General features: G+C 39.9%; 2 protein-coding genes across 2 annotated transcripts; both read right to left on the bottom strand.

Moving 5' to 3' along the window:
* Nucleotides 1-23: 23 nt before the first annotated feature.
* On the bottom strand, nt 24-4,675 carry ddost (dolichyl-diphosphooligosaccharide--protein glycosyltransferase subunit (non-catalytic)). Its single transcript, XM_073470706.1, has 11 exons — nt 4,408-4,675; nt 3,613-3,723; nt 3,419-3,505; nt 3,223-3,326; nt 3,027-3,121; nt 2,634-2,727; nt 2,370-2,518; nt 1,671-1,818; nt 1,222-1,342; nt 1,009-1,115; nt 24-670 (listed from the first exon to the last, which is right to left on the bottom strand). Exons 1-11 carry the CDS (start codon nt 4,640-4,642, stop codon nt 521-523), a joined length of 1,401 nt encoding a protein of 466 aa, XP_073326807.1. The 5' UTR covers nt 4,643-4,675; the 3' UTR covers nt 24-520.
* Nucleotides 4,676-5,174: 499 nt separating this feature from the next.
* Nucleotides 5,175-16,614, bottom strand: zbtb17 (zinc finger and BTB domain containing 17). Its single transcript, XM_073470981.1, has 15 exons — nt 16,513-16,614; nt 14,468-14,727; nt 14,179-14,358; nt 13,253-13,585; nt 13,073-13,162; nt 12,460-12,749; nt 11,757-11,899; nt 10,295-10,595; nt 9,974-10,061; nt 8,737-8,853; nt 8,509-8,629; nt 7,602-7,732; nt 7,221-7,481; nt 6,956-7,045; nt 5,175-6,511 (listed from the first exon to the last, which is right to left on the bottom strand). The coding sequence occupies exons 2-15, from the start codon at nt 14,670-14,672 to the stop codon at nt 6,072-6,074; spliced, it is 2,790 nt and encodes a 929-aa protein (XP_073327082.1). The 5' UTR covers nt 14,673-14,727; nt 16,513-16,614; the 3' UTR covers nt 5,175-6,071.
* Between the last annotated feature and the right edge of the window lie 1,908 nt (nt 16,615-18,522).

Raw genomic sequence — 18,522 nt, 5'->3', positions numbered from 1 at the left:
GTAATGTTAAAAAAAAGACTGAGTGGAATGTCAGTGTTTTATTCAGATGATTCCAACTTTTTTGGAAACACATCGAGGTCTTATCAAACAAATAAGAACAGTTGGCATTTTCAGTGCATGTAGTTACCACAATAACCTTTCCCGATTTAGAAGATGTGGGTCAAATTTTCATATGGATTTGATTCATGTTCCAAGGCAAGTGCTCTACTTTTATCAAATGTAAAGCAATTTTTATACAAACGCTGACTGACTTCAGAACATTTACAGGCCTTTAAGTGACTTCAGAGTACAAAAAAAAACAAAACAAAAAAATGAACCACTGCATTACAGTCAGCACCCCTTATGGCCTCCAGTCCCCTAGTTGTTGAGTGCCCCAATAACTGAAGAGATACTGTATTTTGACGGAGGACTGCAGTCCAAGTCCCTGTGTGAAGAAAGACATTCAATTTCAACTCTTCACACCATAAGTTCAATTGTAGAATCTTGTCAACACCCTTGTCTTCCCTGTTGTTTCTCTGCATTAGTCGGACTTCTCCTTCTCTTTCATGTGCAGGAAGACTATGCTGAAGACAAAGAGTCCTGCCATCATGGAGAAGACGCTGGCGTAGTACGGGTAGGCTGAGGGGATGAAGCGCTCGTACTGAGTGTGCTGCAGGGGACGCACGGATACCTGTGATGCAGAAACAACAATGTAGAAGTTAGCCGACCATACGTTTGAGAATGCTTGTCAAATGCATTGTAAGTGAGAAGAACGTCTTCCATGCCACAGCACTCAAGAAGTTAACTTTTAAGGAATATACCAATGTACTCCATGGACCACCTCACAAGTTGTGAGGCAATATTGTTAATATCTATTTCCATTAATTGACTAAATTAAATAGACTATAAATGAGTCATCTCTGGTATATCTGTCCTTACATGTGCATTTGTCACTTTCCATGCATGGAGAACTCCGTTCAGCAACCATTCTGCTATTTTAAGGTTAAGTAAACTTTTTGATTATCTTGCCTGAGTGGAGGAGTACATATGTGTGTATCCCAGTCGGTTGTAGTCCACCTTGAACTGGAAGACTCCGTACACATCGGGCAACTTGAACTGGACGCTATATTTTCCACCTAGAAGAAAGACAACACAGCATTTATAGTGGATGTATTTAGGTTATAAGCAATAATCAAAATGAATTCATCAGTACTGTATATTGTTATAATGACAGCAACATACCATTTTTCTTGAGATAAGTCCTGACGAAGGGGTCGATCCTCACAAACTCCAGCTGAATATCATCTCCATCAAAAGGAATCCAGCGGCCCTCAGACAGCATCTCAATGACAATGCTGTACTCCTGCAGGGGACAGTGTCACACTCACTCATTATATGTATGTATGTGTGTATATATGTATGTATGTGTGTATATATGTATGTATGTGTGTATATATGTATGTATGTGTATATATATATATATATATATATATATGTGTGTATATATATACATACATACACACACATATATATATACATATATATATACATATATACACACACACATATACACATATACATATACACACACATGCGTAAAAATACACAACCCCTGAGGCTAGATAGAGGCGCTAGACAAACATATTCAAGGTGATGCATGTTCACATGAATCACTGAAATCTCAAACTCACCACAAGGTCGGTGATGGTGTACGCTGCAGGGGGAGTGGTCTCTCCGACAGGATGATGGGTGACAGCTCCCACCCTGAGGACTCCAGCCTCCTTGAAAACCCAGCGAGACAGAGCCTCAGCCAACTCCATGTTCCCCGTCTGCTCGTGCCTAACAAAGACCATGACAAGTAGCGCATCAACCACAGGAGACTGATACTGAATTTTTATGAAAATAAAAATGTAATTTAGTCAAGTGACGGTCGTCCAAATCTGATGGGATGTAGTTTGTTTTACTGCAGATTTTGAAGTTGAGTTGATCAATATTTTTCTGTTTGTCAGTAGGAGGTAAGAGTGCATTTACTGCCAAGCAGCAAGAAATATACGCTGTGAGCAGCCAGCCTAAAAATATCAGAGTTGGCCTCTGAAAAAGCATTTTTACCAAATCTAAACATAAGTGTACTAAAAAGATACTGCACAGTCTTTAAAGTCATATGCATTACATGCTAACTACACATGTAATAAATACCGTAACACTTTTTAATACTTTTTTCTATAAATTAGCTTGATGAGTTCAAGAAAGAATAGTATGCACATACATTTTGTTAAAGCATTAAACATGATCAAGGAGTAACAGAAGAGCTGTTCAGTTCACATGGCAACAAAACTCAAAGTAATAAAGATGTCAGAAACAGGAGGAATGTGATTAACAGTGAAGACTACCTCTGGGAGCCAGGCGTGGCCTTCTGCACAGCTGAGTTGAAGAAGGCGTCGCTGAAGAAGTCCAGGGAGCCGCTGAAAACCACTCTGGCGTTGTTTCGGGCCTGAAGGCCAGCAATCAGCAGGGTGTTCTTGCCAACAGCATGGGGATACTGGAGAGCGAACAGAAAGAATAGAACCATTATATTATGTAGATACATTCCTTTCTGAATAAACTTCTTTATTATAATAATAATCTGCTGTAACTGTTATGTTCAGTGCTCGTACCTGAGAGATGGGTCGGTCAGGGAAAAAGGAGTAGGAGGTAGAAGAGCCGGTAAGGATGTCCAGGACAAGAGGGTTTTCTGGGTCTGCCACCATGCTGAAAGGGGAGGTGGTGTCGGTATTTATTGAACAATACTTAACAAGTGACGTATAAAATGCTGTTGAAAGGTCTCTGCTACAGCCAATTACAGGGAGGCTTCTGTGAAAAACTGACCTCAGGAGGTGATGGAGTTGTTATTTACTTATATAGTAATAACTTCAAATGTGTAAACAACATGTAAAACAGCAATTGAAAGTCTTTTCTGTTGCTATGGAATATCAACAGTTTCTATATACTGAATGTTAGGGTGACGAAATAGAGTAATACACTTTTAAATCATGTTAAGTTGTGCTTACCCAACACCCTTGAACAAAACAGGTCTATTGGTGGGTTTTCCCACAATAGTTGGCGCCTTCAGCAGGTTCTCTGGATCAGCAACAATCAGGGTGTGCTGGAGATGAGAAGGATCACTTATTAATAAAAACATGTCAGTTATAATGACTGGATTGGTTAAACCGGACATGCCTGCTGTCTGAAGAGAATTCTGCTTACCTCTCCAGGGTCAGACACATCATAGTTATGATGGTCAATGACACCAGTCTTTTCCTCATCAAACTCGATGCCACATTCACTGCCCAGCTCCCTCAGAGGGTCACCTTTGTAACAAGAGAAGAGTATTAATACAGGACAATAATATGGCATCTTATTTAATATTACAGCTAAAACTGTAAACTGGAAATCAACTGACCAATATCAGAACTGGCAGCAACCAGCACGTTTCCTCCACCATCAATGAAAGATGTAATAGTCTCCACGTTGATGTTTCCTCCAAAGTCTGCAGGTGATAACAAAAAGAAATGATTTTTTTGAGACTGATTCACTGAGACAATGACGATGCATGCAATTACTAACTTGACTTTGGAATAAGCATGTGAAATTTACCCTCAACTGATGGCGAAAAGAGGATTAAGTGGTCGTACAGGAACTGGCCGTATTTGATCAGAGACAGGGAGGGATCATCAGCGGTCTTGAATGTGATGTCAAAGCCACGATCTGAAAAGAGAAATACATTACCAGCGGCACTGAAACATGTCACACGTCATGCACTTTTGCAGTAATTTGAACAAGGTGGCAGTGCACTGCATGCCATAGCTCCCCATATACGATATGTTTTAACTCTTACTAGGATTTCTAGCCTTTAAATGTCAAATTCTACAGCCCATGGGAAAGTGTGCTGTGTGTACACAATGTAGAGGCATGAGAAAGCCCAATGACAATATATTAGCTAGTGAATTGTTATCAAATATATATTCAAATAAGTTATAATTGTACTGTTGGGTACAAGTGACACTTTGGTTGAAGATGACTGGTAAATTGATTATGGAAAACAAGGATTACATCAAATTATTAACTATTTGGTTTGCTTTAAGTATGCCGAAATGAAGAGTGGCTCCGTATCGACTCAATGCAATATAAGTGGCCGTAAAGACGCACGTACACGACCATTATTTAGTTGGATATACATTAAACTGCCAGAGGCCTGAATGAAGTTTGGCGAGCTGAACGTAATAGCTAAATAACGTTAGCAGCCTAGCTATGCTGCATGAAGCCCAATTCTACAAGTTTAAGTCCCAGAGACTCTGTATTCACAACCAAAGACCTGTTTGCAGTACAATGGGGAGCTAGAACAGGAGAAAGAAGTTTTATGGATAAAACAAGCACGAATCTCGTACTGACCTGCCAGACTGCGGAAGAAGATTGAATGGGTGTCTCTGATGTTGAGGTTGTCCAGCAGAACCAACGTTTTACCGTCAGCCAGAGCACAATGCAACATGGACGCTAACGAAATGAATAAAAGGACATTGTTGTCCAAAAGTCTGAACCTCCTCTGGCTCATTGTTCCGGTTCGTTTTTTGGGCGATGATAAAGAACTGGGCCGGTTCGTCTGCACGACTGCTGTCAACGACGCCATTTTGCTGCAGAAGTCGACGTCAGCGTTAGCAGTCGACTTCACTTTGACCCCGAGATCCAGCCAATCACAGAGAGGAACGCGTCGCACTTGGGTGCCACTCCGCCAATGGGAGGCAAGCTTTATTATAAGACTGTGACAACCACGGAAGAATACACATCAAGGGACTGAAAGGTATAGCCATATTTATTGAATAATCATAATAAATATTAATAATTCATTGACTTCATCATGAGTTGAATTGCCTAATTGACTTAAATGGAAATTGTTTATTTTTAAAGATGCAGTATGGTTAACAATAATTTGGCTGAAAACAACCAATTAAATGTGATGAATGTGCAATAAAGTTATTATTCTATATCCCTGTTAAATGCTTAATATTGCTTGTTGAATTTATATATTTTATTATTCAACAAATCTTTAACACACCTTTACCAACACCATTCCAGGAAGTGTGCATTAGCAATGTTATCCTTCAAGGAAACAAATAAGAGCACAATCTTGTTGTAAAAATAACAGTACAACACGAGGGTAGTCCGACTGCGTGATGATTCTTTATTGATCACATGATGACAACCGCTGAGTCTAAAATGTAACTGATATTTAATAGGACATCTTAAAGGGGTTGTTATAAACAGATAAAATGCCTGTCTGAGAAAATGAAAAATAATCTAGGCAGTTCAATGTAATACCAGAAAAAAGCTGTCTTGGTATCAATGCGAAACAGAGAATTATTGACAAGTTGTAATCACCACTCAATCTTTTCTCAGACTTAAGACTTTTTTAGAGGCCACATAAATATACAAATATTATACATCCACAGCATTTACAGTGTTTGCCAGTACACGAATACATGACATCCCACTTCTGGAACAAAGAGAAAGTGATAATTACACCTAAGTTAAATCTTAGTACCTTCTTACATGTTCATGTAGATAATCTCTGTATAATGTGCTTTTCATGAAAATACTTTAACTAAGTACAATATATAACAATATTGTTGTTTTTTAAGGAAAATGTACATATCTCATTGCAGTGAAATGTAAAAATACCATAAAGGACTTTCTTTAAGATATATTAGATAAGACAGAACTGTGATCTAAATGTTTTATACATTTAGACAATGCACAGTCCTGCATTTTCGACTAAAAATAAACAAACTATACTAGTAGTATAACCATCTGTGAAAGAATTCTTAACAACATTTACTGGATTCCACCTAATATCCTGAAATAAGGACTGCCAAAAACATAATTTATGACCTTACATCCTAAGGTGTTTAAAAAGTGTTGCATGTTATGAATCCAGTGTTGAACATCCTGGCAGTTTGAAACAATGAGGCTTCATCAACTCACTTCATTTCCTGTATTTCCTTCTGCTGTACAAAATAGATTTCTGTTACATTTCATAGTTTCTATATTCACCCGTCCCACTACGCCTGACTCTCACACTCCATCTCCTCTCCTTTCTCCTCCTCTATCTCTGCTGCAGCTTCATCCCTTCCCTCTGTGTGGAGCTCAGTGTGAGTTTCCACTTCTCCTCCCTCCCTCCCCTCCTCATGAATCACCCCTCCTGACCCTTCCTCTTGTTCTTGTGTCTCCCCTACTACCCCTCCCTCTGCCTCTCCCTCTCCATCCTGGGCACGGAAGATCAGCTCTCCTTCCTGGATGACCTGTTCAGTTGTGGGCTGCCATGTTGTAGCAGAATCCCCCTCGGCGGCGGTGGCCGTGGTGTATTGGTAGAAGTCGGAATCTGCCTGGAACATGACCAAGGCCTGAGCTGTGTGGATGCGTACGTGCTGGGCTAGGGAACTAGCGTCCAAGAATTTATCACCACATGAGTCACAAGCGTACAAGATCTGGGTGTTGGGGTCTGAGAACAGAAGAAGTAAGTGGTTCACATTTCTCACATTGTGTTCCCTTTAAAGATACAGTCTCTATATCTATGTTTATACCTGTAAGTGATCTGGCTCAGAATGAAACTAAACAAAGCTGTACATAATATCATACTTATGTTTGAAACATTTAGCAAGTTATAACAGCAACTGTTCAAAATGATCACCCTTCACACTTTTCAGATTTAAGGTTATGCATTATTTCAAGTGCCATATTTGTGTTTATGCATATTTTAGCCCATGTACTACAAAACAAATACTGCATAGTTTCTATAACAATACAGTATGGATATCAACTTTTAGAGCCCTGACAAAGGTAATCCATGACAGTAAGCATCACAAACAAATCACAGCAATCACAGAATTGGTCTCTCAACAGATGTTTCCAAGGTCAAGAATGAGTGAGTTCCCTGCAGTCTTACCTGCTTCTTGCACTTTCTCTACTGCCTTGGTGATTTCAGCTTTCAAAGCCTCCGTCTCATCTGCAGACACTGAAGCTGCCACTGGAACTACTGTCAACAGACACATGACATAAGGTTAACAAATACTCATCACTGTCTCAGCCCTTTAATCCTTCATTCTTATTTTATTGTCCACAGAAGGTCAAGGTAGTATCTGCAGCATTTGTCCAGGACATCGACATTTCCCCTAAAATCACTGAACTCAGCCTCAAAGATGCTGTCTGACCTGTCAGCTGAGCCACAGCACTGGCTGCCAGCGCTTCAGTTGCCAGGGTGACGATGTCCTCTGTGGTGACGGTGACGATGTTGATCTCTTCCGATGTGGATGCCCCCAAGCATCCATCGGATCCTTCGTCAACACTGCCCCCAGCTACCACCAGCCGCTTCATGCCGGCCTTGCCTTGGTGGACGGTCTTGACGTGGGAGCGCAGATTGTCGACCCGGTTGAACCCTCGGCCGCATTTATCACAGAGGAAAGGTTTCTCCCCTGAGAGAGAGCAGGACAGAGAGAAGTCATCAACTGAAGATTAAGGGTTGAAAGCTGAGAGCTCTGCTCAATGTAGAGCTCTAAAGCACCATAATTACTTGACACTAATTATGTTCTTACCTGTGTGAATGATAATGTGCTTCGACAGGTCTCCCACATTAACAAACGCCTTGTTGCACATCTGGCACTTGTGTGGTCGGACATTGTCGTGATGCCGAATGTGATTGGCCAGTTGACTGGACTGCACAAACCTGTCCAGAGAGGGACATAAGATTTTAAGCATTTAAAAGGGGCAGTTCACTAAATTTCAAATGAAAAAAACAAACATATTTTCCCACTTGCTACTTTAAAGCAAAGTTCAATGTTAATGTTTGTTTTTTTGCACATGCCCAGTCTGGCAGCTGGGTCAGAAATCAACTTTTACTTGCCCCAATAATAAAAACTGTATTATTTATTTACAATTATCAAATAACAAAAAAGACTTTCATTAATAAACCGTTTAGTCTTTCAGTAAATGAATCCACAAAGGACACAGTGTGTCAAAAGTACGGTGTAACAAACATTCTTGCACATTGAACATGTTCGCTTCAGCTAATTAAAGTCTTTATCTATCTTCACCATACTGCACACGTAGAACTCTTAACAGATGAAAGCAGATGGCTCACTCCTTAAGTACTTCCTGCATCAGCTCAGGAAAAAAACAATGTGTTTTATTCTTTTTATCACCTGCCCGATCAGATTGATTTACTAGCTCGACATGGCATATCGGGCAATCCCGATTTTTTTAACCCTGATAGTTTTCAATTAGAATTTCTTGTTGGTATATGACTTTTTAATGGTAGACTACATAAAGCAATTCCCACTACTCCCTATACAAGATAAAACATTGAACCAATAGCTTATGTTCTCTGTTCTCTCTGCACATATTTCCGAATCTCCTCATTAGAGAATCTCAGGTTATATTCAGGTTCAAGTGAGTTTGAATAATGAGCCTGCTGTTACAGCACTGACTTATCTGATTGCTGACCTTTTGCCACAGCGATCGCACACATAGGGCTTCTCTCCAGTGTGCTGCCGTACATGAGCGATGAGTGAGCTGGCCTGGGTGAAGGCTTTACCGCAAATCAGACAGACACAGGGCTTCTCTCCTGTGAAACATGAATTACAGTATCACCGTGGCTGCTGGATGTAGATAATATTTAGATTAGTATGCTGCCTTCAAATTCCACAGTGTGTGTGAATGTCAAGGGAGAACCTGTGTGGATGCGTTCATGCCGCTGCAGAGCTCCAGGGTCACTGAAAGCTCTCTGACAGTGCATACAGATGTAGGGCTTCTCCCCACTGTGAACCCGCAGGTGTCTCTTCAGATTTCCTAAAAGGCAGATACCATCACACAAAGGTCAGGCCAAATGCCTCAAAGCAAAGACACAACTACAGAAGTCAGCCTCCTTTAAATAACATGCAGACAAACTGAAAGCAGCTGGTGTTTGCTTCAGATAAAAAAATAACATCTGACTAATGTGTGTCAGAGGATACTTGATGGCTTAAAATAACATTTAAATGTCTGAAAAGGTTGATATCAGGACAGGATTATACAGTATCTTATATTCAAAGGATCAGTAAATTTAAAGTTAAAGCTCAGATGGACAAACAAAATCTCACTTTCTCACAAAATCTCACTTCTCAGGTATTTGGCTCAATACAGCAGAGATTTGTATGACAAGTTAACTGTACTTCTGTTTCACCAATGTGTTAACACCACTGGTAGCTTCTTACTAACCTCAAAAAGGTAATTTCACTATTTTTCAAAACTAGACGCTATGTTAACATATTTTGGTGTTTTGGAATTGGTCCAGTAGATTGCCTCAGGCTGCAATGGCTGCAGCCTAATCCTTGAAAATAACTTCAACTGTTAAGTAAGTTCAGAAAAGGGCTTGTTTTTGCCACTGATAGGCTAAGATTGTTATTCATAGTGTCTAACAACATTATGGAAAGGATCTCTACAGAGATGCACCTTTTAGTTAAACAGTTTTTTTATTTAACCAGAAACAGCCGTTATGTTGCTCTCGCCAAATCCACCAGAGTCCATTTGCAGAAACAGTCATTTTATCATCATCTCTCCAACAATCACCAACTCTAGTTTGGTCATAATGAATCTTTGCCAGAATTTTTTCACATCTAATGCAGTGAATTATGGGTTTATCTACTGGATCATTCACATACTCAAACATGTAAACACGGGGCCCAGAATTCTTGTGTTTTGGCAGTATAGGGGGTTTGCAACTAACAATAACGCTCATCTTAAATTCACTTGTCAAATCAAAACCTCAAACACATAAATGTGCAATTTATAATCATAAAGAACAAGTCATCTCGCTTTTGGGTAGAATTTCAATTTGTTCAGAAACAGAGAGTCCTTCATTTGTTTCAGTAAAAAACATCAACCTCGAAACACAAGTTAAGAAAACATATGCTCCGTACTATCTTCTTACCTGAAGTGGTAAACTGTTTGCCACATTCTTTGCACTTGAGAGGTCCGTCTGTGATGTGGATTTTTAAGTGAGCCTTCAGATTTCCATACTAAAGACAACACAACATCAGGCAACAAGTTAAAGCACTCGATATAATATGTACAGCATGTATATTTTGCAAACAAACTCAGATTATCTACAATTAAATATATCATAACATTTGTCTGAAAAATTTCACAGCATCATGTTTGAAATACTTTAATGCTATAATATGTTTTATATAGACAGCTGTTATGGCTCCTGTTTTTCCACCAAACAAAACCTTCCCGGACATTACGTTACCTGGTTGAAGCGCTTCTCACAGTGTGGACACTTGAAGCCCTTCTCCGTGTCATGCGTCTCCAGGTGTCGCATCTTGGCTGTGGGGTCAGAGAAGGCCTTGTCACAGAAGTCGCAGTGGTATGGCTTCTCTCCGCTGTGCACCAGCTGGTGGCGCTTGAGGTTGCCAGATGTGGTGAAGAGCTTTCCGCATACTTCGCAGCTGTAGCGTGCCTCGCCCGTGTGCCGTTTGCGGTGCAGGTTGAGCAGGCTGATCTGTCGGTAGCTCTTTCCGCAGGTCGAGCAGCAGTATGGCTTCAGAGGGCTGGGAGGTGAGGGGATGCTCAATTTTAAGGCACACACATGACAGCAGGCAGGCAGGACTGCAGGTAAACTCAATGGGTCTCATTCATGAAACGTGAGCAGAACGAATTTGTGTGTAAACTGTTCGCAGAGGGAAATTTACGTGCATCTCGCATTCATCAATATTTTAGTAGCTCCGATCTTTTCGTAGCTACTAAGAAAATCTACACATGCTGCTGACCACGCGTAGTGCTTGTGTAAATTTAAGAATGCACATAAATAATGCTTGGCACTATTGGAAATTACAATTTAAATTCATATTGCGCTCTGTTATGTACACAATACGCAGATGCCTTTGAAACACGTGATATAGCCTAAACATGTGATAAAAATATAACACATTTAGTTAAAGTAGTTGGCAATTGGCAGGTTTAAGATCCAGATTAGGTTCATGATTGTGAATTATCTATGTAAATCGACTCAATAGATTACACGTTCTTTCTACATGTTGAATGATGATGATAATAAAAATATAATAAAAATATAGTATATAGATATATATATATCCCCGCGATGCGCTCGTCTGCAGTTGATAGCTGCGACTGTGAGCCTCCTCCTCCTGTGGCTGATATATTTCTTTTGTGTGAGGTTATGCGTTTCTTTGCCTCCAGTTTCATGTCAAATCATTTACGCTTCACGTCGGACATGGTTCTTTGGACTACAGAGACAATATTGACGGCATATGTCACCTCCCTCCAGGCCTTCGCTTTGCCTGTCCCTGTCACACCACTGCTAACAGATGAAAATACTTTTTTTTTTCTTAATTCCACTTCACCCAAAAGTATTTCTATCTCCGCTTCCGCAAAGTTCTTTTTTCTTTCTCTCCCTTTCTTCGTTTGCGCCATGACTGACAGGTCGACTGGATGCAGCTACACCTCCTTATATGGTGGTCATTGGCAATTCATGGGCGGGGATTTATGCTAATAGCTGATTACCAGGAGCGCGCTGTCACTTTACGATGGATTGGCATTCACGATCATACACACGTGTTTACGATCAGATCTGAGTTTCCCGCGGTGTTCATGAATCCGGAGTAGGTTTTTAGTAGCGTAGGCTTTTATGTGCAAATCTACGCACAAATTTACTAACGTTTCATGAATGAGACCCAATGTGTGTAACTCACCTGTGTGTTTTCTCGTGGGCTTTACAGGCTGCAGGGTCAGAGAAAGCCTTGTTGCAGTCCCGACAGCTGAATGGCTTCTCTCCAGTGTGAATGCGCATGTGTCTCTTGAAGTTACCTGTGTGGGTGAATTTCTTCCCACAGTCCTGGAGAGAGGAAAAGATGTCGAGTGAGCTGAACATTTTCATTCTAGAGCTGCAACGGTAATCAATTTGTTGATCTGAGTAAATTTGTTTTAAGTCAAAATTCTCTGAATCCGGGTTCTTAAATGAGAATATTTTCTGGTTTCTTCACTCCTCTATGACAGTTAACTGAATCTGTTGGGTTGTGGGAAAAAAAAGACATTTGAAGGCATCATATTGGGGTTCTGGAAACACTAGTCAACATTATTTACCATTCTCTGACAATTTAGAGAAAACAATTGATAAATTAATCGTGAAAATATGAAATTTCAGCCCTACTTTTAATGCAAAGACTTGTATGTGATTCTAAACATTTGCACAAAATCCCTACATCCCCGAGATTTGGATAAAAGCTCCAAGCATCCCCAACATTTTCTTGTTTGATGCAGATACATTAGTTGTAAAACCTCTGCAGAATGCATTAGGCAGAACAGCTCAGTGTGCCTAGGGCCTTTTGTTACTACTGTGACAGTGATGAGAAGTGCTGTTCCACAGCTTGAGTTGATAATATTAATATTTCTCACCTCACATTTGTGCGTCACAGAGCTGTAAGGCTTTGACTCGGACCGGCTGCTCATAGACGTCGATGCCGTTTGTCTGCCCTCTCCCTCGCTGCTCGAATCGGCTCCTCCCTCCTGCTGGCTAACCTCGCTGTCTTCCTCTCCAGCCCCCTCTTCATCATTATCAGCCTCCCCGTCGCCGGTCTCCCCAGGGCCCTCCTCCTGTTCCTCCTGCTCTCCGGCCACTTCTTCTGGCTCCACCGCCTTCTCCTCAGCTTTCTTCTTTGATGTGCCTTCATCCTCTGAGTCATTGTCTATGAGGGCGACAATAAGGCTCTTGAAAATGACACACTGTCTGGAGTCTTGACTGAAAGTGGCAATTGCCATGATAGCAAAGTGTCTGCAGGTTTCAGAAAGCCAATTTTAGTCTGTCACTGATACCTGGATGTGAATTTAAGACTAAAACAAAAACTGATTCACAATTTAATTTAAAAATATATCATGTTCCTTGACTTTTTCCTGCCTGGAACATGTTCCTGTACGATGACACTTGATATTTCACAATCAGGTCAAAGTTTAAAGGAAAAGGATGTTGTTTTGGTTGATAAAGCAGAGCAAACTAGAGCAACCTCCTCACCAGGTGGGAAGTTCCGTCGAGGAGGTTTTCTGATTCTTCTCCCCCGAGAGCTCATGTAGGACGAGCTGCCAGCAGATTTCAACTGTGATTCTGCAAACGAGAAAATATCTCTTCATTTTTTTGGTCAAATAAAAAGACCAACACTTTATCAATTCAGGGTCATTATATCAATGTCCTTACTGGGTGTGTAGTCAGTGTCAGAGGGGTCATCCTGAAATCCAGGCGCACGTTGTGCAGCTTTCTCTTCCTCCTTCTTTACAGAAATCTTCTTCTGAGCAGTGACAATGGTTGTTTTGGGGGGTCGCCCTCGGCCTGTGTGAGTTCTGGCTGGGCTGGGTTGACAGACAGTCTGTTGTGTTTCAGGAGGGATTTCTTCCTTTAGGTCTTCCTGATTTTGTGTGGGCTCTTTGTCCTCTGTGGGGGGGCTGGGATGACTAATGTCTGCTTGGGATGCCACTTCTGCCAAGTCGCCCTCGAGTTCCTCTCGCTGCTCTCCAGCATCTGTTTTTTCTTCTGGGATGTTAAAGACAAAAGGAGATGTTTCTTTATTTTAGTAGAATATGGTGGACAAGTACTGGATATCAGGCTCCACATTCTATACTCAGACTCAGACTGTTTAATTTTACCCAAAATGTCAAATTCATGAAAATGCACCATAATTATCATATCAGAGAATGTTTTCTGAGAAGAAAATTCTAATAAAAAGTTAATTGCAGCTCAAAACCGTTTAAAATGTAAAGCTCTAAGTTATTATTTCTTTATAAATCAGATAAGGAATCCTGTATGTAATGACTGCTAATAACTGGTGGAAATACTTTACCACATGCAGAATACAATTAGCAAACCTCATGAAATTAAATGACACATTAGAGCATTAAATTAATTCAATACATGTTGCTGTGATGTTAATAACCTCATCTGACCCTTTGTACACCAGCAACAAATGACTGACCTTGTTCAGCACTTGTGAAATTGAGGTCATGAATTATTAAAGTGAGGATAATGACTTAATTTAAAAAAGGAACAGACATGAAGAGGATTGGTGCAGTGATTACAAAAAATAATTATACTAAGTATTTACGCAGCCTGTGAAGATGTGCACTCACCAACAGCCAAATCCAGTGTTATGAGGGACGGAGCTGGATTTGCCATTGACTGGTACGCAGAGCAGGCGTTTACAATTTCTTGCATCTGTAGAAAGTTGGCAACAGCCAGCACGTCTTCTACATTCTGTGGACTTAAACTCAGCTTGGCTGTGTACATGAACTCTAGGACCTGACCCAAACCTGCAACGATAGTCAACAATAAAACAGGTCTGGTTATACAGCAGTAATGAGCACATTTATTATTATTTAAGATTGGTTTCATGATTATTTAGAGCACTGGGAGACCCACCTGCTGCATTGCTGATGTCGAGATGCACCACATCTTTCTGGTCAAGGAAGAGGGTGCGGAAGTAGACGCTGCAGGCCGCCAGCACAGCTTTGTGCGCCTTGAAGTCCACCCCGTCCACAACAAAGGTGCAGTCACACAGCAGGCCCTGCTTGCGCTGGCGGTTAAGCTGCTCCAGTACCTTCCCACTGTGCCACGGGAACTCCATCGTCCTCAAGGTTCAAGGACGGTGGAAGAGGCTGGCAGAGAGACAGGCACAGGCTCTGTGGAGCGCCGACAAGAACAAGATGTCATATGTGGAACATGAGAAAAGGCAGATTATAAGAATAATACGAATAATAACTGTATTTATATATATATTTAGCACTTTTCTAAACAAGGTTACAAAGGGCAAATCAACAGCAGATAAAAAAAACCCAAACACAAATAGAGATAAAACAGAAGCCAATTATGAAACATCATGGGATAAACAGAGAACAACAAAACCCCAAACTTAGCAAGAATTTGTAAATATCTTCTGATAAAAGACGGTTTTAAGAGAAGATTTAAATGTTGCTCATGATGAAGCCTGCCTGATTTCAATAGGCAGGGACGAGATAGTCAGCTTGATCAACAAATCAGTTTGTTCGTACACTGGGAAAACATTCATTGGCCTTTTATTACCCATCAGTCAGTGTTGTTTACCTCTGATATGACTGTCACCTCCCTGTGTACAGGGAAGCAAACTCATTTTATGAATAATTCAGATGAGTGACAAGAGCTATCATTCCAATGTGAGATGTGAGAGTTTAATGTGAAATGTTATACAACATTGTCGTAGATAGTCTTAGATTTGGGATATTTTGTATATCCAAAAGAAGACTTTAGACTTTAAAGGCTGCATTACAGTATCATCATGTCATTTTCTGAGCTTCCCAGACTGACTTGTTCTATTACATGCATTTAAAACCACTTAGTCATTTTATCCACATTGCTGATACTTATTAATTATTACAAATCTAATTGTGTTAATGTTTTGTGGATGTACCTACAGTCATCCCCATAATATTGATATCAAGTTATCTGGTAAAAAATATTTTGATATCAGATTTTGTGGCCCTGTCCTAGAATTCTGAAGTGCTTTTTAGGATATTTCACAACACCAAGATATATATTGTGTATCTCCATATATCCTTAAAATATTGTGATATTATTTTATTGCCATACTGCCTTACAAAAACCATATGAGTAATTTGAACATTAATAAAGCTCCACAGAATTTAAAATGCCAGTCTGGTTGAAATGTTTATTATTATTATTATTTATTTAATAATAATATTTTTTATTATTATCATTTATATTTATTGTATGACTTCATCCTGCAGGTCACTCAAATCTATATGTTATAAACCCATAGCCAAGGCTAGGCCAATGGTTTGTAAACACACAGTATTTACATTTGTGCAGTTTTAAGACTTGCTGTGTCAGTAAAAATGTCAAGCCAGTACTTCATCTTGTATAATTTGTGTCTGGTTTGTGTTGTATTGTCAGTGAATGGCAGTAGTGTGTGCACCCATGGGTGTAACCTCAGATATCATATCAGGCTTTTTCTTAAATGACACCACTGGAAAACACCCGATACAGCTGTCACACCAAATCCGTGTTTTAGCAGCGAAACAACACAATCATTCAAAATACAGCTAAAGCTCATGTTTCTCTAAGCTGCCCACAATGACTCCAGAGTTTAGCTTCAACTGATATCCTGATATCAGCCACACAACTACACACAAAACAGCGGTTTGTTAAACTGCAGTTATGATATTTTGTGACTGAAAATCCATCTTCTGTAAAAGTTTTGACCGACAGTGCAACACATCGATTACAATTCCTCCATCCTTGTAGCTTTGTTATCAGGGATTAATTTAGCGTGCCTTGACATGCATGCAGTGAAGGGACAAGATGGCGGCGCGTCGAGTCGGGCCTGTCTTCATCCCTTGTTGTTTTCACAGCTCGCTCGTCATTTAGCTTCATGTCAGCGCCATTTTAATACAAACTAACTCCTGAATTACCTCTTCGTTACCGCTTCCTCACTCCGGGTTGTGGTAGCTGCACCGGGCGGTGTTACGGAGTGTTTGACTCAGTTAGGAAAAACAAACCCAATCGAGTTTTTCGGTGATCGATCTTGCCCCGCTCATTCCATCCACCACCATCTTCCTCTCTCTGATCGATTGATAGGGACCGGCCGGATGTATCACAGGAGCAGGCGCAGTGTGAGCACGTGCTGTGCTGATGATGACCGCATGGTGGCGCAATAGGGTCGACATCATGAGTGTGTGATGCCTGACACGCCATACGGCAGTACATGAGATGATATTGAACTAATTAACACATGTTGATAGTTTGGTAAACTTACTCAAAGTCACTTTTTAGGCTGTCTCAAATGTTATTATATTAATGTGTAGGCCATTAGACATCACTGTAGTATCAAACTAATATGGATGAGATCCATGTGTTAAGAATAAAGATACAGAATCACCTTCAAATCCTTCAAGGGAATAATAAAAAAAAATAATTTGAAAACAATTTCAATGCTCTTTTCACTGCACCATTATAAATCATGTTGTTGTAGTGTGAATTTTAATAATGTGGCCTCCCTTTAGTGAAAAACAATAAAACTGCAAAGGCCACAGCCTGGCTCAAACACAGTGGAGAAAATTAGAGCCACATAACAAAGGCTCCTAGATTATTTTTGCTTGAATAGAGCCTTTGAGATTCTTTTCTCGTGAAAGCAGGACAGATGCTTCATAAATGCTTCCTAAGACAAAAGCTGAAAAGAAGCACCTTCCATCCTGTATACAGAAAGTGAATGCTGCTCTGTTCAGTATTGATTATGAGACTAGTCTTGCGGTGCTCACTGGTCACCTGTCTTTGTGCATATATTTGCCCTATTTTTACCTTTAGGCCTTTGTGTCTATATGGTGAAGGAATAATGGTGTTGTATCAGTCGACCTTCAAAATGGATTACTGATTCCAGGCTGCAACTAATGGTTAGCCTGTTGTCATTGTTGATTAATCTGTTGGTTATTTATCAATTATTCGATTGGTAATTTGGTTTATAAAATGTCAGAAAATAGTGAAAATGCCACTCAGTGTTTCCCAAAGCCTACATGATCCTCAAACGTCAGAAAAAAAACAAAAAATAATCACATAATATAAGCTAGAAACAAGGATTTTTTTTACCCTTTTCTTAAAAGAAAATACTCAAATTAATTAATTATCAAAATAGTTCGCAATAAATTTATTAGATGAATCATTGCAGCTTGTCATCAAAAAACTCTCCCATTTTCTATTTTTCAATTCAACATTTTCTAACCCAACATTAAACGAATAGAAAATTTGAACAATTATTCCAAAAGCTTAATTATACATCGATCTGACGAACAACGAACAACATTTTTTTAAATGTAATCCAATTGTTTTAATTTTCTATTTGTCATTTTCTGTATGGAAAAATGAACTGATAAGTGTTACACAGACCCATCAGCATGTTCGATAAAGGCAGTGATCATAACTTATGAAAATGGTTATAAATCCATATCTGTACCCAAACTCCAGGCCCACACCTTTAAAGCAACATTATGTAGAAATTGGCATTTTGTGCGATTTGGCGTCTCCCTACAGTTTCTAAGTGCAGCACTACTGTTGATTAATACAAATCCCAGTCTGTAACAATCTGTCAGGTATAATGTAGGTGCTAGCTACAAACAAAACTCATCACATCATAACAATGTTATGCCTTGAAAACTTGAATAAAAACTGTTATGTTAAAGATGCTATTTGTAAGAAAAGATGATTTTCGAGTCTCATTCCCAACTCTGACGCTGTGAGATGTCATCCGACCCGTCCTACAATCCCAAAGTGTCAGTTTTTGACAAGGTGGGAAACCCAGAGCTTCTTTATTTGAAGAGTTGGGAATGAGACTCAAAGATCAACTTTTCTTACAAATGGCACCTTTAAAGTAAAAAAAACAAAAAATTACAATCAGTTTGTCATGCCATACCTCAATCAAAAGGCTCACA

The sequence above is a fragment of the Pagrus major genome, chromosome 7 (genome assembly GCF_040436345.1).
Source record: "Pagrus major chromosome 7, Pma_NU_1.0".
In the NCBI taxonomy this organism is placed as follows: domain Eukaryota; kingdom Metazoa; phylum Chordata; class Actinopteri; order Spariformes; family Sparidae; genus Pagrus; species Pagrus major.
This window is presented reverse-complemented; position numbering and strand designations above follow the sequence as displayed.